This window comes from Pongo abelii, chromosome 4 (genome assembly GCF_028885655.2).
Source record: "Pongo abelii isolate AG06213 chromosome 4, NHGRI_mPonAbe1-v2.0_pri, whole genome shotgun sequence".
Classification (NCBI taxonomy): Eukaryota; Metazoa; Chordata; class Mammalia; order Primates; family Hominidae; genus Pongo; species Pongo abelii.
The window spans coordinates 156683417-156709442 of NC_071989.2; the positions used below are offsets into that span (position 1 = coordinate 156683417).

The window sequence follows — 26026 nt, forward strand, 5'->3', positions numbered from 1 at the left end:
CTGCTGCTTTAGAAACTCATGCTTTTCCACTAGGGGAAGGTGTGTTCTAATATTAAAAATTATATATATATATAAATGTGTGTATATGTATATGTGGAGATATATATATGTGGATATATAAACAATTTTAAACACTTGGGGAAATATAATTTGTGAATTAAATTATTAAAAAAGAATACAACCAAGATGACTTTTTAATCTAAAAATCTCTAAAAGGATGAAATGTGAATAGGAAATATATAGCAGTCAGAGATGTGTTGATATTCAGGAATGGAGTAAGGGTACAGGAGTGGATGCCAAAAAACTAGTAGTGAGAAATAAAGAAAATTAACTCTCAACTTGGTTCCTACAAAAGCATATGAGGTCATTTGCTGAGCAACGAAAATGGCAGTAGTAGAGAGAATCTCACAAATCTCAGGTCAGTGTAACAACGACAATTACCTAAATTATTTTATTATGTGAATAGTTTGACTTAATAAGCACAGTCCTTAAGTTCTCATTTCACAGGAAACTGTTAGCTCACCCAATAAAATCTAACTCATTCTGTGGCACTGATCTTGTTAGATGAGCAATGCTTTGGAAAGTTTTATAGGCTTAAGCCAACGTCATTAAATACTTTCTTACTGAGTTTTTAAAGACGTATCCAGCCCCTCCTATATGTATCATAACTAATTATAGGTTGATTTCTGGGACTTACTGAAAACTTTCTTACTGTTTTATATTCATAAACACATAAGAATCTCATAAACACATCACTGTGTATGAATTCCTTCCCACCCCTCTAAGGACACTAGCTTTTTGTTTCTAAAATCCTAGAATCTGGAAAGAAACTCACTTCAACTTGCTAATAAGCAATGTACATATGTGGTTTGTAGGAAGCAGTTGTACTATTGTGCTTAGATGAGAAATATGACACAGTAGAAATACATTGAGAGTAACAGAAATGTGTAGTTTAGTAAGTAGACTGTGTAAAGCAAAAATATGTTAAAGGAGAATATTCACTTTTAAAAATAGATATAGGGGACCACCTGCATTTTTGTTATGTGAGTTTTTGCGTAGTGATAAAGTCTGGGCTTTCAATGTAACCACCACCCCAATAGTGTACATTGTATCCATTAGTTAACTTCTTATACTTTACCTCTCTCACCCTCCCAATTTTCTGAGACTTCAATGTCTATTATTCCACTCCCTATATCCATGTGTACATATTATTTAGCTCTCACTTATAATTGAGAACATGAGAACATGCAGTATTTGACTTTCTGTTCCTGAATGATTTCACTTAAGATAACGGTCTCCAGTTCCTGTTGCTGCAAAATACATGATTTCATTTTTTATGCCTAAGTAGTATTCCATTTTCTTTATGCAGACATACACTTATAGACACTTAGGTTGATGGTTGATTCCATAACTTTGTTATTGTGAATAGTGCTGTGATAAACATATAAGTGCAGGTGTCTTTTTGATATAATGATTTCTTTTTTGTAGATACCTAGTAGCGGGATTGCTGAATTGAATTGTAGTTTTCTTTTTAGTTCTTTGAAAATCTCCATATTCTTTCAACAGAAGTTGTACTAATTTACATTCTTACTAACAGTGTCTAAATATTCCCTTTTCTCTGCGTCCTCATCAACATCTGCTAATTTTTGACTTTTTAACAATAGCCATTCTGGCTGGTGTAAGATGGCCTCTCATTGTGGTTTTATTTTGCATTTCTCTGATTATTAGTGATGTTGTGCTTTTTTAAAATATGCCTTTTTGGTCAATTGTATGTGTTCTTTTGGAAAATGTCTATGTTTTTTGTCCACTTTTTGTTCTTTGTTGTTGTTGTTGTTTGTTTTTCTTGTTGAGTTGTTTGAGTTACTTGTAGATTCTGGATATTTGTCCTTTGTTGAATGAATACTTTGCAAATATTTTATCCCATTCTGTAGGTTTTCTATTCGTTCGCTTGATTATTTCTTTTGCTGTGAAGAAACATTTTAGTTTAATTTAGTCCCATTGATCTACTTTTGTTATTGTTGCATTTGCTTTTGAGGTCTTAGTTATGAACATTTTGCCTAGGACAATGTGCAGAAGAGTTTTTCCTAGGTTTTCTTCTGAAGTTTTTATAGTTTCAGGTCTTAAATTTAAGACTTTAATTAATCTTTTTGTTAATTTTTTGTTTATGGTGAGAGATTGGAGTCCAGTTCTTTTTTCTACATATGGCTATCCAGTTTTCCCACCGTTTAATGAATAGGGTGTCCTTTCCCCAGTGTATTTCTTGTTGACTTTATGGCTGTAGGTATGTGACTTTTATTCTGGGTTCTGAATTATTGATGATACTGGTATGAGATGCAATAAGTTAGAGAGGATAAGTTGTGAGATTCAATATTTAATATGTTAGTTGAGGATACAAGTTCTCACTTATTATTGCATATTTAGACAATAATTTCAAAAATAAACTCCAGTGCCCCACAACCCTTATGCCCTTCAAGTAATTTTTCACAAAGTGGAAGCAATGATATTTGAAATTATTTTTAATCATGATGCTTTTTATATGACTCTCATCACCTTTATAGTAAGAATAAGATAAACCCAAATCTTTAGCATAAAACTCTAGATTTGACCAAGATGCAGTAAGAGAGAGTGGTTTTACCCTCATACCTAAAGCAACTAATAAACTAGACAAAATATACTTAACAATGTTTCTCATACATTGGACACCAGGCACAGGACATTAATTCTCAAGGGAAGAGATAAATGAAGTGAGAACTAAAACGGCACCAGTTTGCTCCTTGGAGATTTTTCAGGTGAAAGCACAGGAAGGTGAAACCCAAGCAGACCTTAAATCTCCATGAGGTGAAGACAAGCAACTGGAGTTCAGAGGGCAGAATAAGAGAGGCTGGGAGCTCTGCAGAGATACCCTTTCTAGTCTTCAGCTCAATATCGATCATGATGTGTGTGTTAGGAAACTACACGAGGCCAAGAAAAGAACCCCCTGAATCAAGTACAGAGATAATAATCCTTGGAGTTCACACAGGATTGAAAATATTTTGTGGTCCTACCAGCAGAATGAAAAACTTCATAATACACGAGTAGCATGTGGAGTGTTTGGTAGGGCATTGCCTCTGTAGTGTGGGGGTACAAGTGGCCCTAGAATAAAGGCTACTCTGGTTCATCTAACAAAACTTTAAAGCAAGTCTCACACACACACAAATATCATACCTTTTCTAAGTAATTTAATTGCATCCAGCGACAAAGATGAAAAACATTTAAAGAAAATTTTTAAAAATCCAGTGTCCAACAAAGTGAAATTCACAATGTCTGTTTCCAAAGAAGCAGGAAAATACAGCCCGTAATAAGAAAAAATATAAATCAGGTAAACAGACCTAGAAATGAGACAAATAGTATAATTGATGATGAGGACATTAAATCAGCTATTCTATGTGTTCAAGAAGGTAGAAGAAAAATAGAACATATTAAGTAGATTCAAGGAAGATACGTATTTTTAAAAAGTGTATTTTTAAAGATGAGAAAACACAATGCTTGGAGAGGAAAATGTGCTAAATTGTTATTAAGAACAGATTAGACAATGCAGAAAAAAAGGCTTGTAAGCTTGAAGACACAACATTAGAAATCAACAAAAAGAAAACATAGAAAAAATATTCTGAAGAAAAAAATGAAGAGAGCATTAGTAAGTTGTGGGACTTCATGCAGCTTATAAGAAATGGTAAAATTATGAAAAATGAGAAGAAATAATGGAAATAATCTTGATTTGATAAAAATTATAAACCCATAGATACAAAGATCTTAGTGGATCTCAAGCACAAGAAACGTGAAAGACACATAAAAACCTTTTTTTAAAGTTCCATCTCTGCATTTGAGTCTAACCATTACTTTCATTTCCAAAAAAATATAGTTTCATTCTGTTTTATTTCCATAGCATTCTTTATTCTTAGAATGCTGGTTATCCCTTCAAGTGCTTCAACACCTTCTAATATCTCTGAGGGCCAGGTCTTTTGTGGAGCCTGGTCATGACCATCTCTGCTTGGTCCATTCCTCCACCCTACTTCCAAGTGAATATGGTCTCTTTAGTGGTTCTCTACTTAATTGTGTATAACTTTAATTACATTTTTTTCACCTGTTGCCTATGAGCTTCTCTCACTCGTCTTTAAAATATCAATAATCAGTAGATTCCACCTGGTAAGTGTTTGAGAGAAAAATGAAGAATGTAAGCTCTATGAATATATCTTTGTTGTTACTATATTTTCAGCATCTAATAATACCTAGAATAATCAGTCCTCAATTATTATTTTCAAAGGAAGAAAGGACTTTTCATTGGTTCACATTTGTAAAATCAAATGGTGTCTATGTGCTTCCATGTGCAAAACAAAAGATCCATGAGCTATATCCTAGTGTGTATGCACCTGTGTTTGTATATATATTTGTGTGTCAGTGTAGATTTGATGGTGAGAAAATATACAAATAATTAATGAAATAAAAAAGATAATTTCAGATATTGGAAAGTATTATGATGACAATAAAACACATTGATTTAGGTTGGAGTATTTTAAATAGTTAGGAAAATCTTTACCGAACCAGTAATATTTGAACTGTTATTTCTGGAAAGAAGAAATGGCCATTTACTTTTCTGAGACAGTAGTTTTCCAGGCAGAGGAAACAGTAAGAACAAGAGTTCTAAGGTAAACAGTGAATGATGGATTTGAGAAAGAGAAAGAACACAAGTGTGTGTGGGATATATATACAAGGACCAAAGTCAACCTGTGAATTACTTGTTAAAATTAACAAGTAAACAAGACCAAGTAACAAGTAAACCAAGTAAAACAAGTAAAACAAGTAAACAAGAAACCATCATGCATAGGCTGACTAAAAGCAAGGGCTGAAGGAAACAGCCCCATGATTCACATTCACCTTGAATGTCTAGAGTTCCTAATTCAATGATTCTTGAGAGTGCCCTCTTACTTTGTCCAGTAAATCCCTTGACTTCAAAATTCCTCACATCAGCATTTTTATTTCCCTGGTAGTTGTGACACCAAGCCATATTACTATTAATACTGTGCACGAATTGTGCAAATCATCCAATAGGTTACTGCACGGTAAAAGCTCTCAACCAATGCTCTACTGGAGGCAAGTCTAACATATGCAAATTGGAAGATGATGACTTGATTGTAATTATCACCATGGGCTAAACAGCTGAAATTATGGGTATGTTACCTGTAGTACATTTCATTCTACTTCAACATTGTTTTCTGACTATTGTTCCTGTCTGTTTAAAAAAGGCCTGAAGTTTCTTTGGTTTCTGGTGTCTCTACTCTTTGGGGAAATACATTACATAATTAAGATGAGGGATGTAACTGACTACCAAATTTATAGGTACTTAGATTCATTCATATATCCACTTAAAATACAGCCTGTAGAATGTCAATGGTGAACTCTATTAACACATTTCCTATAAACCATGCAGATCTTATTTACCAAGAAGCCATCAGGTACCCTTCTGCTTTTTATTAGTGTGGCCTGTTTATTCCTCTTTGCAGGTGAATTTTATGGAATTCTGGACCAGACCAGTCAATGACTGAAGCTGTAACATGATTTTTTTTATGACGATGATAAAGATGGTTAATCATAGTGACTACAAATCACACTTTTAATTTAGAAGGAATTTTTATTTATAAATTAGCTCCTTTAATTTTCACTAAAATGCTGTGGAAGACATAGCTTTACCCAATTCGAAAAACAATGTTACATGTCAAAATGAGAAGACCTGCTCTAGGTCAAACAGGCCTCTTAATCTACGAGTCCCAGGATTAGGAGTTATGTTCCCCTTAGTAGACCACAATTAACAACATATGTTTACAGACAAGCTTCATCTTTAAAAAAATAAATGTATATTGAATCAGAAATTCTCATCTTAAGTCACCTTCAATAAATTATTGTCTAAAGAGCTTCAACTGCTAGAATTTTGCTGAGATCCTCCTATTTTACGAATAGCTGTTGTTATTTTTTACCCTCTGGATAGGCAAAGTGAAGAGATGATTAGATAGGTAAGTATATAGAGAAAGAAGAGAGAGAGAGAAAGACAGAGAGAGAGAGAGATTAAGATTAACTTGCATAACACATAGCTAAAAAAGGACAGAGTCCTTGGGTCATTTGACTCCATTGCTATTGTTATTTCCACCAAGTATAATGACTTCTGAAAGAAAAGCCTTGGTCTAACATTTCACTCCAAGACATATGGACATTATCCTCCTTCTTCAATATGTGGGTGTAGTGAGCCTGCTCCAAGCCAGAATTTTGACCTTACTCTCAAATGTGAAGGAGAGTAAAAATGGAAGACAATTCTACAGGTGGGAAAATTTCCATTATTATAAGAAAAATTTAATGTTTCAGTTAAGATAACTGTAGCATCTAAAAAAAATTAGTCAAAAAGCCTTCTTAAATGATTTGGAAAATAGGTATGTCAAGAGAGACAGAGCAATCTTACTCCATGCAACCAAGAACACCTTTAACAAATAGACAGTCCCTAAGACCTCAGAGTATGAACTTGATGCTTGATGAGAGTTTACTTTATGACTGCCCGACCTACAAGACACTCAATAACATTTATTATTGATATTGCTATTGTGTTATATCAGCAGTACTAGAGTTAGAAAAAAGCATGGGCAGGACAGATGAGAGCACTGAGTGTTTAAGAAGCAATTGTTTATGCAAAATACAAATGCATCTGTTGTGACCCATTTGTTATTTGGAAATTTACTACATTGAGTTCCATTAATGAGTATCTGCATGTGAAAATAACTTCTATAAAATGTACCTATTTTGATAGAGATATAGTAGAACAAATATAGCAAAATGTTAATTGATTAATCTTGATGATGTGTGCATTGGTGTATTAGTTCATTTTCACGCTGCTTATAAAGATATACCTTAGACTGGGTAATTTATCAAGAAAGAGGTTTAATGGCCTCACAGTTTCATGTGACTGGGGAGGGCTCACAATCATGGCAGAAGGCAAAAGGAATGTCTTACATGGAGGCAGATAAGAGAAGAGAGAATCAAGCAAAAGGGATTTCCCCTTATAAAACCACCAGATCTTGTGAGAATTATTCATTAAACAAGAACAGTATGAGAGAAACCACCCCCATGATGTAATTATCTCCCACTGGGTCCCTCCAATAACATGTGGGAATTATGAGATTCAATATGAGATTTGGGTAGGGACACAGCCAAACCATATCAGTGGGTTTTCACTGCAGAATTCTTTAATTTTGTCTGTATATTGCAGCAGTTTATAATAAAATTTTTGAAAAATTAACCTGAGCTATAAGTGTGTGTGTGTGTATATATATATATATATATACACACACACAAACATATATATATATACATACCCATGTATGTGTATGTATATATATATAAACAATCCATCCATATATGTGCGAGTACGTATATATGTGTGTGTGTATGTATGTTTGTGTGTTATATAAACTATCCAACTCTGTCTGGTTCCATAAGCTTCCTTTGATACTCATGTGAATTCCAGTCAGTTTAGAAGATAATTATGCAGGGAGAAAAAGCTGCTTTCTTACTATAGGAAACAAACTTGGTCTCTTTTGATTCCATAAAATTGCTTATTTGATTAAAAGAAATCATCTATTATTTTCAAACTTCTCTTTCTTCTAAGTAAGTTGAAGAGAAAATCAAACACAATCCAGAACCACTAAATCTGAAAGTCTTAGAATCAGAAGTAATTGGAAAAATGATCTAGTTCATCTCTCCTCCCAAAGTTGAAATTTTCCTTAGAACTGTAAGATATTTATCCTGAACTTCCTTATACTATTTCTGCTCTCTGTAACTAAATAGTACAAATAATATCTTTCTTCTCCATAGTGATGCCCTTGAGAAGATGAAGCCAATGACCGTAACACTACCGAGTTTGTGCTTTTCTGAGCTTACATTTTCTACTGCCATAAATCCACTTCATGCTTTATGGTCTCCAGACCTCACATTATCAAAGTTATATTTTGGACATGCTCCAATTGATTCAAGTTTCTCTTATTTAGAGAAACCAATCTTGAAGACAATATTCCAATGTCTAATAATATTGAGCTTATGACCAACTAAAAATCCCAAGGTGATTTTCCCATGAGTTGCTGTTTGACATAATAACTTGAAGCAACAATGCCAATTGTGTAATGTTATTTCTTAAACATGAGCTCTACTGTCTCCTGTTACCTCATAAAAATGCATTACTTGTCATCATTCATCTTGATGAATACTGTATGCATTCATTACTACTAATGACCAATATTCAATGCATTTTTACTTGCTTTTAAAAGATAATTTGAGATAAATAATTGACACAGAAATCACTGGAAAGTTTCTCTTGTGGCCCTATAAACTTGGAGAACAAATAATAGTATTAACTGAAGATAAGCCATCCCTTAACAATAAAAAAGTGAACACTGAATTTACCACTTTCCCAGATGGGTTTCATCATTTTAATTTTCTTCTGGGAGGAAGATATCTAATAGACACATATTAAAGTTTGAATATTTATAGGAGTTGGGGCATGGAGCTAACTTTGAAAATGACAGTTCATTCAAGAAGCAATACCTTCCAGTTTGCGAAAATTACTCTGTAATTTATTAAAGACAGTGACAGTGTTTGGCAGTTAGGGAGAAGAATTTTTCCAATATATAACACGGTGGTAGTGAGCATGGTTTATTTGAAGAGCACCTACTGCAGAGTTGGGCTTAACTCCACCCAACAGCCAAGTCTGAAACAACTGACCGTACCATGAGGGCTTTCGTTTTCTTTCTCTTCATTCTCCTGGCCGAGTTCTCAGGTAAGAAAGTCACAGTCAATAGCTTTCCTTCCAAATCTCAAAGTAAAGAATTAGAAATGTTAAGTGATTTAGCAATACTTTGTCAAAAGATTTAAAAATAGGCAATCCATCAGACAGAGAAATGGAAGGTAAATTTCCAACAAAATAAATGTAGATCCAGAGTCATAAAAATAGTGACTGAATGAAATAAGAGTGAATAGTTTGGTGTGGCTGAAGAGAAACAGATACAAGGGAGTAGGAAAGGCAAGATATTAGACTGGAAAGATGAATTTAGACTAAGAGGCTTATGAGTTTGTGAATATTCAAGTTCATAATTTATAAGGAAAGGGTTTTGTGATACGATCCTGGACTATATGGTCAAATAATAATGTGTTCAAATCCTGATTTTTTTTCCCATTCATGTGATTTGAGGAAACTTGTTTAACTTACTTGAATCTCAATTTTCTTATTTGCAAAATGGAAATTATTATTCTTTCCTATAGAGTTATTTCAGGAACTATTCAGATAATAGCTTTAGTTACCATTACTTGTGCTTTCTTAGGTACTTGACTCTCAACTTACTTTTCTCTATTCCTTACCTCAGTACAGTTAGGTGATTTTCAGATATGTAAATTTCTAGCTTTGAGATATAAATTTCTCAAGATAATAAATGACACAGTTAATACATTTCTCAAGATAAAAATTATAATAATGAAACTGATTCTAATTTATCCCCAAATCATAAGCTCCCACTTGACCATCTTTCTTATACCTAGTGAAATGAAATAATAAAAGTAAAGTGCCTCAGACCCCTCACTTCTTATATTTGTTTTTTTAAAAATTATTATTATACTTTAAGTTTTAGGGTACATTTGCATAATGTGCAGGTTAGTTACATATGTATACATGTGCCATGCTGGTGCGCTGCACCCACTAACTCATCATCTAGCATTAGGTATATCTCCTAATGCTATCCCTCCCCTCTCCCCCCACCCCACAACAGTCCCCCGAGTGTGATGTTCCCCTTCCTGTGTCCATGTGTTCTCATTGTTCAATTCCCACCTATGAGTGAGAATATGTGGTGTTTGGTTTTTTGTTCTTGTGATAGTTTACTGAGAATGATGATTTCCAGTTTCATCCATGTCCCTACAAAGGGCATGAACTCATCCTTTTTTATGGCTGCATAGTATTCCATGGTGTATATGTGCCACATTTTCTTAATCCAGTCTATCATTGTTGGACATTTGGGTTGGTTCCAAGTCTTTGCTATTGTGAATACTGCCGCAATAAACATACGTGTGCATGTGTCTTTATAGCAGCATGATTTATAATCCTTTGGGTATATACCCAGTAATGGGATGGCTGGGTCAAATGGTATTTCTAGTTCTAGATCCGTGAGGAATCGCCACACTGACTTCCACAAGGGTTAAACTAGTTTACAGTCCCACCAACAGTGTAAAAGTGTTCCTATTTCTCCACATCCTCTCCAGCACCTGTTGTTTCCTGACTTTTGAATGATTGCCATTCTAACTGGTGTGAGATGGTATCTCATTGTGGTTTTGATTTGCATTTCTCTGATGGCCAGTGATGGTGAGCATTTTTTCATGTGTTTTTTGGCTGCATAAATGTCTTCTTTTGAGAAGTGTCTGTTCATTTCCTTCACCCACTTTTTGATGGGGTTGTTTGTTTTTTTCTTGTAAATTTGTTTGAGTTCATTGTAGATTCTGGATGTTAGCCCTTGGTCAGATGAGTAGGTTGCAAAACTTTTCTCCCATTTTGTAGGTTGCCTGTTCACTCTGATGGTAGTTTCTTTTGCTGTGCAGAAGCTCTTTAGTTGAATTAGATCCCATTTGTCAATTTTGGCTTTTGTTGCCATTGCTTTTGGTGTTTTAGACATGAAGTCCTTGCCCATGCCTATGTCCTGAATGGTAATGCCTAGGTTTTCTTCTAGGGTTTTTATGGTTTTAGGTCTAACGTCTAATTCTTTAATCCATCTTGAATTGATTTTTGTATAAGGTGTAAGGAAGGGTCCAGTTTCAGCTTTCTACATATGGCTAGCCAGTTTTCCCAGCACCATTTATTAAATAGGGAATCCTTTCCCCATTGCTTGTTTTTCTCAGGTTTGTCAAAGATCAGATAGTTGTAGATATGTGGCATTATTTCTGAGGGCTCTGTTCTGTTCCATCGATCTATATCTCTGTTTTGGTACCCCATGCTGTTTTGGTTACTGTAGCCTTGTAGTATAGTTTGAAGTCAGGTAGTGTGATGCCTCCAGCTTTGTTCTTTTGGCTTAGGATTGACTTGGCGATGCAGGCTCTTTTTTGGTTCCATATGAACTTTAAAGTAGTTTTTTCCAATTCTGTGAAGAAAGTCATTGGTAGCTTGATGGGGATGGCATTGAATCTATAAATTACCTTGGGCAGTATGGCCATTTTCACAATATTGATTATTCCTACCGATGAGAATGGAATGTTCTTCCATTTGTTTGTATCCCCTTTTATTTCCTTGAGCAGTGGTTTGTAGTTCTCCTTGAAGAGGTCCTTCACGTCCCTTGTAAGTTGGATTCCTAGGTATTTTATTCTCTTTGAAGCAATTGTGAATGGGAGTTCACCCATGATTTGGCTCTCTGTTTGTCTGTTGTTGGTGTATAAGAATGCTGTGATTTTTGTACATTGATTTTCTATCCTGAGACTTTGCTGAAGTTGCTCATCAGCTTAAGGAGATTTTGGGCTGAGACGATGGGGTTTTCTAGATATACAATCATGTCGTCTGCAAACAGGGACAATTTCACTTCCTCTTTTCCCAATTGAATACCCATTATTTCCTTCTCCTGCCTAATTGCCCTTGCCAGAACTTCCAATACTATGTTGAATAGCAGTGGTGAGAGAGGGCATCTCTGTCTTGTGCCAGTTTTCAAAGGGAATGCTTCCAATTTTTGCCCATTCAGTATGATATTGGCTGTGGGTTTGTCATAGATAGCTCTTATTATTTTGAGATACGCCCTATCAATACCTAATTCATTGAGAGTTTTTAGCATGAAGTGTTGTTGAATTTTGTCAAAGGCTTTTTCTGCATCTATTGAGATAATCATGTAGTTTTTGTCTTTGGTTCTGTTTATATGCTGGATTACATTTATTGATTTGTGTATATTGAACCAGCCTTGCATCCCAGGGATGAAGCCCACTTGATCATGGTGGATAAGCTTTTTGATGTGCTGCTGGATTCGGTTTGCCAGTATTTTATTGAGGATTTTTGCATCAATTTTCATCAAGGATATTGGTCTAAAATTCTCTTTTTTGGTTGTGTCTCTGCCCAGCTTTGGTATCAGGATGATGCTGGCCTCATAAAATGAGTTAGGGAGGATTCCCTCTTTTTCTATTGATTGGAATAGTTTCAGAAGGAATGGTACCAGTTCCTCCTTGTACCTCTGGTAGAATTCGGCTGTTAATCCATCTGGTCCTGGACTCTTTTTGGTTGGTAAGCTATTGATTATTGCCACAATTTCAGCTCCTGTTATTGGTCTATTCAGAGACTCAACTTCTTCCTGGGTTAGTCTTGGGAAAGTGTATGTGTCGAGGAATTTATCCATTTCTTCTAGATTTTCTAGTTTATTTGCATAGAGGTGTTTGTAGTATTCTCTGATGGTAGTTTGTATTTCTGTGGGATCGGTGGTGCTATCCGCTTTATCATTTTTTATTGCATCTATTTGATTCTTCTCTCTTTTTTTCTTTATTAGTCTTGCTAGTGGTCTATCAATTTTGTTGATCCTTTCAAAAAACCAGCTCCTGGATTCATTAATTTTTTGAAGAGTTTTTTGTGTCTCTATTTCCTTCAGTTCTGCTCTGATCTTAGTTATTTCTTGCCTTCTGCTAGCTTTTGAATGTGTTTGCTCTTGCTTTTCTAGTTCTTTTAATTGTGATGTTAGGGTGTCAATTTTGGATCTTTCCTGCTTTCTCTTGTGGGCATTTAGTGCTATAAATTTCCCTCTACACACTGCTTTGAATGCATCCCAGAGATTCTGGTATGTTGTGTCTTTTTTCTCATTGGTTTCAAAGAACATCTTTATTTCTGCCTTCATTTTGTTATGGACCCAGTAGTCATTCAGGAGCAGGTTGTTCAGTTTCCATGTAGTTGAGCAGTTTTGAGTGAGATTCTTAATCCTGAGTCCTAGTTTGATTGCACTGTGATCTGAGAGATAGTTTGTTATAATTTCTGTTCTTTTACATTTGCTGAGGAGAGCTTTACTTCCAAATATGTGGTCAATTTTGGAATAGGTGTGGTGCTGAAAAAAATGTATATTCTGTTGATTTGGGGTGGAGAGTTCTGTAGATGTCTATTAGTTCTGCTTGGTACAGAGCTGAGTTCAATTCCTGGGTATCCTTGTTGACTTTCTGTCTTGTTGAACTCTAATGTTGACAGTGGGCTGTTATAGTCTCCCATTATTAATGTGTAGGAGTCTAAGTCTCTTTGTAGGTCACTCAGGACTTGCTTTATGAATCTGGGTGCTCCTGTATTGGGTGCATATCTATTTAGGATAGTTAGCTCTTCTTGTTGAATTGATCCCTTTACCATTATGTAATGGCCTTCTTTGTCTCTTTTGATCTTCATTGGTTTAAAGTCTGTTTTATCAGAGACTAGGATTGCAACCCCTGCCTTTTTTTGCTTTCCATTTGCTTGGTAGATCTTCCTCCATCCCTTTATTTTGAGCCTATGTGTGTCTCTGCATGTGAGATGGGTTTCCTGAATACAGCACACTGATGGGTCTTGACTCTTTATCCAGTTTGCCAGTCTGTGTCTTTTAATTGGAGCATTTAGTCCATTTATATTTAAAGTTAATATTGTTACATGTGAATTTGATCCTGTCATTATGATGTTAGCTGGTTGTTTTGCTCATTAGTTGATGCAGTTTCTTCCTAGTCTCGATGGTCTTTACATTTTGGCATGATTTTGCAGCGGCTGGTACTGGTTGTTCCTTTCCATGTTTAGCGCTTCCTTCAGGAGCTCTTTTAGGGCAGGCCTGGTGGTAACAAAATCTCTCAGCACTTGCTTGTCTGTAAAGGATTTTATTTCTCCTTCACTTATGAAGCTTAGTTTGGCTGGATATGAAATTGTGGGTTGAAAATTCTTTTCTTGAAGAATGTTGAATATTGGCCCCCACTCTCTTCTGGCTTGTAGAGTTTCTGCCAAGAGATCTGCTGTTAGTCTGATGGGCTTCTCTTTGAGGGTAACCCGACCTTTCTCTCTGGCTGCCCTTAACATTTTTTCCTTTACTTCAACTTTGGTGAATCTGACAATTATGTGTCTTGGAGTTGCTCTTCTCAAGGAGTATGTTTGTGGCATTATCTGTATTTCCTGAATCTGAATGTTGGCCTGCCTTGCTAGATTGGGGAAGTTCTCCTAGATAATATCCTGCAGAGTGTTTTCCAGCTTGGTTCCACTCTCCCCGTCACTTTCAGGTACACCAATCAGACGTAGATTTGGTCTTTTCACATAGTCCCATATTTCTTGGAGGCTTTGCTCATTTCTTTTTATTCTTTTTTCTCTAAACTTCCCTTCTGGCTTCATTTCATTCATTTCATCTTCCATCGCTGATATCCTTTCTTCCAGTTGATCGCATCAGCTGCTGAGGCTTCTGCATTCTTCACGTAGTTCTCGAGCCTTGGTTTTCAGCTCCATCAGCTCCTTTAAGCACTTCTCTGTATTGGTTATTCTAGTTATACTTTCTTCTAAATTTTTTTCAAAGTTTTCAACTTCTTTGCCTTTGGTTTGAATATCCTTCCGTAGCTCGGAGTAATTTGATCGTCTGAAGCCTTCTTCTCTCAGCTCGTCAAAGTAATTCTCCATCCCGCTTTGTTCCGTTGCTGGTGAGGAACTCCATTCCTTTGGAGGAGGAGAGGCACTCTGCTTTTCAGAGTTTCCAGTTTTTCTGCTCTGTTTTTTCCCCATCTTTGTGGTTTTATCTGCTTTTGGTCTTTGATGATGGTGATGTACAGGTGGGTTTTTGGTGTGGATGTCCTTTCTGTTTGTTAGTTTTCCTTCTAACAGACAGTACCCTCAGCTGCAGGTCTGTTGGAGTAGCCGGCCATGTGAGGTGTCAGTCTGCCCCTGCTGGGGGGTGCCTCCCAGTTAGGCTGCTCGGGGGTCGGGGGTCAGGGACCCACTTGAGGAGGCAGTCTGCGGGTTCTCAGATCTCCAGCTGCATGCTGGGAGAACCACTGCACTCTTCAAACGTGTCAGACAGGGACATTTAAGTCTGCAGAGGTTACTGCTGTCTTTTTGTTTGTCTGTGCCCTGCCCCCAGAGGTGGAGCCTACAGAGGCAGGCAGGTCTCCTTGAGCTGTGGTGGGCTCCACCCAGTTCGAGCTTCTGGGCTGCTTTGTTTACCTAAGCAAGCCTAGGCAATGGCGGGCGCCCCTCTCCCAGCCTCACTGCCGCCTTGCAGTTTGATCTCAGACTGCTGTGCTAGCAATCAGCGAGACTCCGTGGGCGTAGGACCCTCTGAGCCAGGTGTGGGATATAATCTCCTGGTGCACCGTTTTTTAAGCCCATTGGAAAAGCGCAGTATTTGGGTGGGAGTGACCCAATTTTCCAGGTGTCGTCTGTCACCCCTCTCTTTGACTAGGAAAGGGAACTCCCTGATCCCTTGTGCTTCCCGAGTGAGGCAATGCCTCGCCCTTCTTTGGCTCGTGCACGGTGCATGCACCCACTGACCTGCGCCCACTGTCTGGCACTCCCTAGTAAGATGAACCCAGTACCTCAGATGGAAATGCAGAAATCACCCGTCATCTGCGTTGCTCATGCTGGGAGCTGTAGACCGGAGCTGTTCCTATTCAGCCATCTTGGCTCCCGACCAAGACCACGTCTTATATTTGTAACATCAAAATAGTGGTTCTCTTCTCATTAGAAACACTGCAAAGCTGTTTCAGAGTTTTGAGTACAAGAGTGATAATATTCATCTTGTTAAGAAATATCAGTCTTATGGTAATACTAAAAATGAATTAGATGTAAGCAAAGTTGTACTGTAATGCCACTGAGGAGCTGCTGAAGTAACAGAGTTAAGAAAAAAAAAGGGAGAGTTAAAAGATAGAATTAGAGAAAGGAGAACAATACGTGTGTGTGTGTGTGTTTTAAAGGGAGAAAACAGATATTCAGATAAAATTCCTTTATAGAACATATATTTCATATTTCATGATGGGAGGTACTGTAACTGTTGTGACTTTCAGTGCCTTGTTAAGTGCTAGAAGGTATTTTGTGATGGAAGAAAGTGTACTATATATGCAATGATTATATAGATCAGAAGATGAAGAAGAGAGATGAATCAGAAAAGCGATACTAAGCACATCCTAGAGTCTGTAAAATCAGAAGGGAAAAAATACAAAACAAAGCTGAAGATACTTATTTTCCAAGTTTTTTTTTCTTTGTACAGATCCTTTTTATTAAGATTTATACAGGCAATTGACCAACACAGAAAACCAGTCTAGCAGCTCCAAAGTAACTATAAAAACGGTGGTGCTGATGGTGGTGTGCCCCACACAGGGCAGGTGACCTCAGACGTGGAGCAGCATCTCCCGTGGGATACTATTTCAGACGTGCACTAGTAAGTGTATACTGAGAAGGGATTATAAACCTTCCCTGGCACAATAGATACAAAAAGAGATAGAACCAATGATATTTTGTCTAGGTACAGTATCTAGATTTACCATATCTAGTTTACTGGCTTCACTTCGTATAGCAATGCACAATAGAAAATGGATTTCTTTCTTCAAGGGTATTATACCTTGCCAAGAACATAGTAAATATGTTACTATGTTGATGGCTATGAAAACAGACAGAGACAAATGAGTGAGGAGGCACTTTCTCTCACAGAGACAGGTCTTCATTCTATTTCACATAAATCCTTAAGGGCCCATTCAAATATAAGACCTCTTACAAAGTTTCAGTCATGTATGAGGGCACTTACCTTTAAGACTCCATTTCGAAACCGTTTTGAAATAGTGAAGGGGGAAAATGTCACACTCAAATGTGCTACTCTTAAAAGCAGTGTTTCTAAACACAGCTTGCCTTTTACAAAGAGTGAAGGTGGCCTTTCTGTTTAGTAGTTGGGTAATTGGGTGCAACAATCAAATCTTAAGTCAATGGCAAGGCTGATGGTGGGGATTTGGCACAATAAGGGGAAGGAATGATTCTGTCCAGTTGTACCTTAAATCCTAAAGGATTACTAATGACATGGGAGGGATAGCTACCTGCCCCATGCACAGGGGCTCCTGGACAATACCGTGGCTTTAGAAACAAACCTAGGTTCTGAAGGAATGACACTGCAAAATCTTACAGAAATCCTTTTGTGAGATAGCCAGTCCAGAATAAAACCTTTGGGGTACTTGTCAACAAGCAAGAAGCTTTCTGAAGAGGTAGACGAAAGCAGTATTTCATAGCAGGTTTGCTGCCCGACGTGACAAAAGACATGCATGCGCCTCTCAGAACAGACCAGAAGATCAACTGTTGTTGAAAATAGTCCATGGTAGTGAGAAGAGATGTTGGCCACATTGCTATGTGCATTATTTCAATTTTATTGTATTAAGAACAGGAAGGACTGCCATTTCTTTAAATAACAAACTATACAAATAAAAAGGAGCAGAACTAATATGGAATGTTTTTGAAGAAAACAAACTTATGGATTCAATAAATAATATAAAATGCTTTTGTGCTAAAATAGAACTCTTGTTTCTTATATATATATAGTTCAGTGATCTTTATAAAAAATAGATGGTGAAACCACATTATAATATCTTAATTGCCTCTTATTACTCCAAAATTCACCCCTAGTTTTTATTTAATAAATTTACTTATCCATGTAAGAAATGATGTATTATTAGGATTTTCATTGATTCATTACTTACATTAGCAAAAGAGGGAAATAAACTACTTGTTTATTGCTAGAACACTGGTTAAATACATTATGATAAACCCATAAAATGGGATACTATGCAACCAATGAGGGGAAATAAATAAATATGCTCTATATGTATTGATGTAGTGAAACCTTCATTATATTGATTGCCCTTGGAGAAAACAAAGAGTAAACAAAGAGTAGAACTCTGAGTAGAGTGTGCCACCAATTGTGTGGATAATTATATTCATATATGTTTGTAAATACATAGGATATCCGTCCAATAAGTCACAAAAACCTGTAAATGTGATGGTGTCTTAGGCACTTTACTTTTACCATTTCCTAGGTAATAGGAAATAATTATGTCATAGGTAGGAAATTATTTTTGTGGGGGTTTGGAGTAGGGGTACAGACAGGAAAGAAAAGGAAAGTAATTTTAAACTGTTTACTCTTTGCATCTTTAGGATTTGGCTCCATTTATTTGTGTCACCTGTCAAAAAAACTGAAAATCATTAATAAAAATATGTTACCGACTTTTTTTTCCTATTTCATCTACTTTATCTACTTTATCTACTTTAATTGATTTCTATTTTATCTACTTTAATTGATTTCTATTTGGTGTTAGCAACTGTTAATGAGCAATGCTTTATTCCTAGAACCGAAAGAATCCATACATGTACTCATCTCTCAGCTAAAAAAAATTATTTTTTCTCATTAATTTCTCTGGTTGAATCTTACGTTTCTTATGTACCTCCTCCTCTAGGAAGAAGAGAGGATTCCACACTCTCTGCTACCTTGATTAGGAGACTATTGTCTAGTTTACTCCTCACATGATAGCACTGATCATTCTACTATAATATTAAGTCCTACTTATTTGCCCCACTACTAGACTTCTCAGCTTCATGTGGGCAGGGCCATGAATGTCTTGTTCATTCCTAGCTCTTTCTAAGCTTCTTTTATAATAATGAATTATTTAAATTTATATTTTTTTTGTTAAATTGAATGAACGTCTAAGTTATACTCACAAACCATATCCACACTGTACCACAGTTTAGTTAAGCAGGTTGCTAACTGCTAAGCTTCTGTGTCTTGACTAGGACTTCAGTCACCTGCAGTAGTATACCATAGCATGCTCAGTGCATACCAATTGACTATCATTTGACTTTACTTAAATTGACTTGAAAGTATAAATGTGTATATTTATGGAAATATAAAGCAGAGCAATTGAAAATTCAGGTGAGACCCTAAGTATACATCTGAAATAATCAACATTGGAATGATTTAAAATTGCATATATTGAAAAAAATACCAAGAAAACCTATGCAGAAAACAAAAGGTAAGCCTAGTTAAAATCTTTAAGAGATTTTAATTTCCACATTAGGTAAGTGAAAAAAGAAAGAGGAATTATCAAGCAAGAAGGAAAGGATGAGAAAAAAATACACTTCTACCAAAAAAAAAAAAAAAAAAAAGGAAAAGAAGCATAGATCGAATGCAATACTTTTATACTTAGCTCTAAAGTCACTCCATTTGTTTATTTATTGTTTTTTAGATCCTGCTCATTATGGAATATAATCTGAAAAAACATAAAACATATACACATACACACAATTATATATATTTCATTAGGGCATAGGTGGGCTTCCAAAATAAGTTGGAGAAGCTATAAAACATAGGGTTTAAGAAATAATCGTGATGTTTACCATTCCCTTGAGTAGTCTGACCAAAATAGAAAGAAGAAATATAACCACCAGAGAGAGCGTGATTGATCCTAGGGCCTTTTGTTGGAAATGGTGAACATAAAGCTGATTGAAAGAAACATGTTCTGAAGGAGAAAGGAAACATCTGTTTCAGGGATGGAAATGGAAAGAAAGATGGCTACAGATAACATGTATAGAGATGGAAGAGAGAAGAATAAAGTGGGGCTCACATCTGCCAGCCTTTTCCTGTCTGGAAAGTTGATGGCGTTATCCATAAAGTGAAGCTGGAGAATTAAGAATAAAGTACTTGGTGTGAAAAATAAGTTTATAATGAGCATTGAGCAGAGCCAGTTTGATTCATCAGAAAACAACTTAAAGGAATTGGGAGTAGAATGAAGTCTCAATTCAAATAATTCAGACTTTATGATTTAGAAATGGGGCAAATTGGATTGATCCTCTAATTTTTGAAATCCATGTAGTACAATAAGGAAAACAAAGGAGGAACCCAAGTATTCAGGATATGAGGAAGAATGAGAAGATTCTATCTTGGGGCTTGGTTAAAAAATCAAGAAAGCATTAAAAATATACTATATCTTGGACAAATGTTATTGATTTAAAATTATTTAATTATATAACTTTATTTTCATTTTTTTCTGGTTGTGTTATTATTCCAGCATCTTCAACCCAGATTTCAAATACCAGTGTTTTCAAACTAGAAGAGAATCCAAAATCTGCACTTATTCTGGAGAAAAAAAATGAAGCTAACCATCTAGGACAACAAAGGGATTCTAGTAAGCAAGGAGGTAGTTATACACAAGGAAATCCAGGAACATTTAGTCTTCAAGGACAACCAGGATATTTTAACAAGCTAGAGAAACCAACACATTTTAAGCAAGGGAGAGCAGGAGTTTTAAACCAGCCTGGGATTTTAAAGAATTCAGGAAAAGCTAACCAAAAAGGGAATCCAGAATCTTCTAATATGCAGGAAAACTCAGGATCTTCTAGCCAACTAGGGAAACCAGGGATTTATACCCAAAAGGTGAATCCAGGGTCATCTGGCCAACAAGGGAAACCAGGGTCATTTAGCCGGAAAGTGATGGTGGGGTCATCTAGCCAACAGGGGAAGCCAGGATCATCTAGCCAACATGGGAATCTAGGGTCATCTACCCAGAAAGGGAATTTAGGATCTTCTAGCCTACAAGGGCATCTGGGTTTATCTAGCCATCAAGGGAAGCCAGAGTCATCTGGCCAACAAGGGAAGCCAGGGTCATCTAGCCAACAAGGAAATCTAGCATCTTCTAGCCAACAAGGGAATCCAGGGTCTTCTAGCCATCAAGCAAAGCCAGGGTCATCTAGCCAACAAGGAAATCTAGGATCTTCTGGCCAACAGGGGAAGCCAGGATCTTCTAGGGAACAGGGGAAGCCAGGGTCATCTAGCCATCAAGGGAAGCCAGAGTCATCTAGCCAACAAGGAAATCTACATTTATCTAGCCAGCAAGGGAATCAAGGACCTTCTAGCAAACAGAGGAAGCCAGGGTCATCCAGCCATCAAGGAAATCTACGATTATCTAGCCAGCAAGGGAATATAGGATCTCCTAGCCAACAGGGGAAGCCAGAGTCTTCTAGCCAACAAGGGAATCTAGGGTCATCTAGCCATCAAGGGAAACCAGGGTCATCTAGCCATCAAGGGAAGCCAGTGTCATCTAGCCAACAAGGGAAGCCAGGGGCATCTAGTCAACAAGGAAATCTAGGCCCATCTAGCCAGCAAGGAGATCTAGGATCTTCTAAGCAGCAAGGGAAGCCAGGGTCATCTAGCCAGCAAGGAAATATAGGGTCATCTGGCCAGGAATGGAAGCCAGAGTCATCTAGCCAACAGAGAAAATTAAGGTCACTTTACAACCAACAACAAAGAAAAAATATCGACAACACTTTGGATGGCAATATAATGGCCTTTCAGGTTAGTGCTAGTAACTTCTTTTTCTCAGTCAACTTGACCCAGCAATTCTCTTTTCCAAGACTTAAAATGCTTTAAAAACCACAATGTGTTAATGAAAAGTCACTTGCAATGACACTGATTAAACAAAATGAGAAGAACTTTGGAGCTGATTATTTTAATGCATAATACTTATGACTATTAATGAATGCACTGCCCTTCTATTCTTTCATTTCCCTCTATTATTTTCCACTCAAACCTCCCTACCTATACTAGAATAACTCAGATCCTCATCAACTGAGCCTACACCTTTGCCATGTTTAACTTTCATGTCCATTTTTATCCCATCCATAATCTATAAATCGCTGAAGTAATATTCCTAAATCAAAAATCCTCTCTGATATTTTAGACCCCTACTTGAAATTCCTCAGTGGCTTCATACTACCTAGAAGATGTAACTTAAACTCCTAAACATAGAATTTACAGATTTTCATGATTATACTGCATACTGTTTAGCCTCATTTCATGTCACTGTTGCTCACACACCACCCATGGCATACAGAGCCCTTTGATTTTCCACACATGTATTCCTAATACCAATTATTTCCTCTATTATTAAACTCACCTTAACACTTTGTAATTGTCTATTATTAGCTGGGTAATGAACTTCTTGAAGAAAGTACCATTTGTTTTCAAACCTGTATCCCAAGGACCTAGAATAAGTGTGGCATATAGTAAGTTCTCCTGAACTGCATGTTAGATGGTTAGATAAATGCCTGCTACTTGGAAGCTACCATTTCAAATAGGTGAACATCTATCTGATCCACATGTCTCCTGTATTCCCTTTTGAGTCCTGCTGCGCTTTTACTTTTACTTGCCTGCCTTTCTTCCAACAATCAGCCTCCTAAGTTATTTAATAATTGCTTTGAATACTCCGTTTGATACTCACATTCAAAACAGTTTTCTAGAACACTATCTTATCATCTTAATGGAAACTTTATTTTTTTACCTCATAAATTTTCATTCCTCACAAGCCTTCCAGATGAAAGTCATTTGTTCTCTTAGTCATTATCGCTTGGCTGGCATGAAGTAGTAATCTCTCAGAGAGACTCCCTACCATTCAGATCTTAATGCCATCACCAGCAGGTCTCTGAGTTTTTAGGATGCCACTTAAATTTTTGCAATTTTGTATTTATTCTAGAATAGGAGAAATAACCATGTCCAATTAACAGAGTATGTGTGAAATAAGTTGATCGTCATGAAAGGGTTGTATGATTTGGAAAATATGGAGGTATTTTTTTTTAATCTCCCTACAGCATCTCAGCTCTGAGAATACCACATCCTCTATCAAAAATGTCTCATCATTCTCATTAATGTCTCTGTTCTCACCTGCTAGTCAAAGCATACTTATATTCACAGGCTTCTGCCATTTAGCTCACATCCAAAGAAAATGCATCAGGTATTATTTAAATAAATCCTGCATAATCCTACTTCCTGTATAATTTTTTTTTCATGGGCATACCAAAAAAAGGGAATCAACAAATTATGACTGCATGCGTTTTGCATTTGCTTGTATGACTTTTCCCTGACTGTTGTTTTTCCATGTAGAGGAAGAATTGCCTCCAGAAAATTAAAATGGAGGCAGTCCGACATATAGTAAGTGAGTAGTTTGCAAATATTTTCCTTGATTCTATGGGTGTCTTTTTGATTCATTGATTGTTTCCTTTCCTGTGCAGAAGTTTTTCAACCTGATATGGTCCATTTTTGCTATGGATTGTCTGTGTTAGTTAGGTATTTCAACCTGATGTGGTCCATTTTTGCTATGGTTGTCTGTGTTAGTTAGGTATTACTCTTTGCCAGTCCAATGTTCAAGAGAGTTTCAACACAGTTTTCTTGTAGTAGTTTCACTGTTTGAGGTCTTATATTTAAGTCTTTAATCCATTTTGAGTTGATTTTTGTATATGGTGAGAGATAGGATTGTGGTTTCATTTTTCTGTATATGGATATCCAGTTTTCCCAGCATCATTTATTGAAGACTGTCCTTTTCCCAGTGTATGTTCTTGGCACCTTCACCCAAAATGGGTTCACTGTGGACATATGGATTTACCTCTGGGTTCTCTATTCTGTTCCACTGATTTATGTATCTGCTTTTATACCAGTACCATGCCATTTTGGTTACTATAGCTCTATAGCATAATTTGAAGTCAGGTAATGTGATTCCTCAAGTTCTCTTTTTTGTTTTGTTTTCTTTTGCTTATGATAGCTTTGGTTATTCTGGGTATCTTTTGTTTCCATATAAATTTTAGCATTTTTTTAAATTAATTAATTTATTTTTTATTTTTTATTATTATTTTTATTATTATTATTATACTTTAGGTTTTATGGTACATGTGTGCAATGTGCAGGTTAGTTACATATGTATACATGTGCCATGCTGGTGCACTGCACCCACTAACTCGTCATCTAGCATTAGGTATATCTCCCAATGCTATCCCTCCCCCCTCCCCCCACCCCACAACAGTGTTTTTTCTATCTCTGTGAAGAATGTCATTGGTATTTTGATAGGGATTGCATTGAATCTGTAGATTGTTTTGGGTAGTATAGACATTTTCACATTGATTCTTCCAATCCATGAACATAAAATGCCTTTCCATTTTTTAGTGTCCTCTTTAATTTCTTGCACCTATGTTTTATAGTTTTTATTGTAAAGATCTTTCACTTCTTTGGCTAAGTTAATACTTAGGTATTTAATTTAATTTGTAACTAAGGTAAATTGAATTACTTTCTTGATTTGTTTTTCAGATTGTTCACTATGGGCATACAAAATGCTGCTGATGTTTCTGTGTTGATTTCCTTTCCTGCAACTTTATTGAATTTGTTTATCAGTTCAAATAGCTTTTTGGTGGAGTCTTTAGGTTTTTCCAAATATAAGATCAGATTATGTGCAAACAAGGATAATTTGGCTTCTTTCTTTCCAATTTGGATGCTCTTTATGTCTCTCTTGTCTAATTGCTTTAGGAGGACTTACAGTACTGTGTTGAATAAAACTTGTGAAAGTGGGCATCCTTGTTGTGTTCCCAATCTTGGAGGAAAGGGTTTTGGTTTTCCCTCGTTTAGTTTAATACTAGCTGTGAGCCTGTTGTACACTGCTTTTATTTTGTTGAGGTATGATCTTTCTATATCCAGATTTCTAAGGCTTTTTATCATAAACGGACGTTGAATTTTATCAAATGCTTTTTCAGCGTTAATTGAAATGATCATATAGTTTTTATTCTTTATTTTGTTGACATGACATATCACATTAATTAATTTGTGTATGTTGAAGCATCCTTGCATCCCTGGGATAAACCCCAGTTGGTCATGATGAATGATCCTTCTAATGTGTTGTTGAATGTGGTTTGCTAGTATTTTGTTGAGAATTTTTGCATCAACATTTATCAGAGCCATTGGGCTATAGTTTTCTTTTTCTGATGTCTCTTTGTCTGGTTTTGGTATCAGGATAATACTGGCCTCATACAATAGGATTGGAAGTATTCCCTTCTCTATTTTTCAGAATAGTTTAAGTCGAAATGGTATTAGATCATCATTAATCGTTTGGTAGAAATAAGCAGTGAAGCCATCAGCTCCTGAGCTTTTCTTTACTGAGTGACTTTCTACTATGGTTTAATCTCATTAGTTGTTATTTATCTGTTCAGGTTTTGGATATTGTCGTTGTTCAAGTTTAGGTTGTTTGTGTCTAGGAGTTTGTCCATTTCTTCTAGATTTTCCAATTTATTTGCATATAGTTGCTTATAGTAGTCGCTAATGATCCTTTGAGTTTCTGCAGTACTGTTGTAATGTCTCCTTGTTCATCTCTGATTTTATTTATTTTTGAGCTTTTCTCTTTTTTTCTTAGTCTGGCTAACAGTTTGTCTATTTTGTTTAACTTTTCAAAAAACAACTTTATGTTTTATTCATCTCTAATTCATTTATTTCTGCTTTCATCTTTACTATTTCTTTTCTTCTACTAATTTTGGATTTGGTTTGCACTTGCTTTTCCAGTTCTTCAAGATGCATCATTGGGTTATTTACTTGAAGGCTTTCTTCTTTTTTGATGTAGGTCCTTATAGCTACAAACTTACCTCTTAGTAATGCTTTTACTGTATCCCATAGGTTTTGGTATGTTGTGTTTCCATTATCACTTGTTTCAAGAAAATTTTTAATTTTTAATTTTTTCATGGACTCACTCATTACTCAGGTATATTTTGTTTAATTTCCATGTGTTTGAATAGTTTTCAAAATTCATCTTATTAATGATTTCTAGTTTTATTACACTGTAGTCAGAGAAGATGCTTAACATTGTTGCAATATTTTTTGAATATTTTAAGACTTTCTTTGTGAGCTAACATATGGTCTATCCTTGAGAATAATTTATCTGTTGAGGAGAGAACAGTGTGTATTCTGCAGCCATTGAATGAAATGTTGTGTAAATATTTATTAGTTTTATCGGTTCTATAGTGTAGATTAAATACAATACTTTTTCTTGTGTCTTCTGTATGGAAGATCTGTCTAATGCTGAAAGCCTGGTGTTAAGTCTCCAGCTATTATTGTATTGGGATCGCTCTCTCTTTAGCTCTAATAATATTTTCTTCATATATCTGGGTTTTCCAGTGTTGAGTAAATATATACTTACAATTGTTATA

At 36.0% G+C, this 26026-nt stretch overlaps 1 protein-coding gene across 1 annotated transcript; it reads left to right on the plus strand.

Moving 5' to 3' along the window:
* Positions 1 to 8799: 8799 nt before the first annotated feature.
* Positions 8800 to 21185, plus strand: MARCOL (MARCO like; the record flags this gene model as incomplete). The annotated part of the gene is made up of 3 exons (XM_063724589.1): positions 8800 to 8848; positions 20086 to 20677; positions 20741 to 21185. Coding segments are annotated over exons 1-3 (1086 nt in total), but the record flags the coding sequence as incomplete, so codon positions are not given.
* Between the last annotated feature and the right edge of the window lie 4841 nt (positions 21186 to 26026).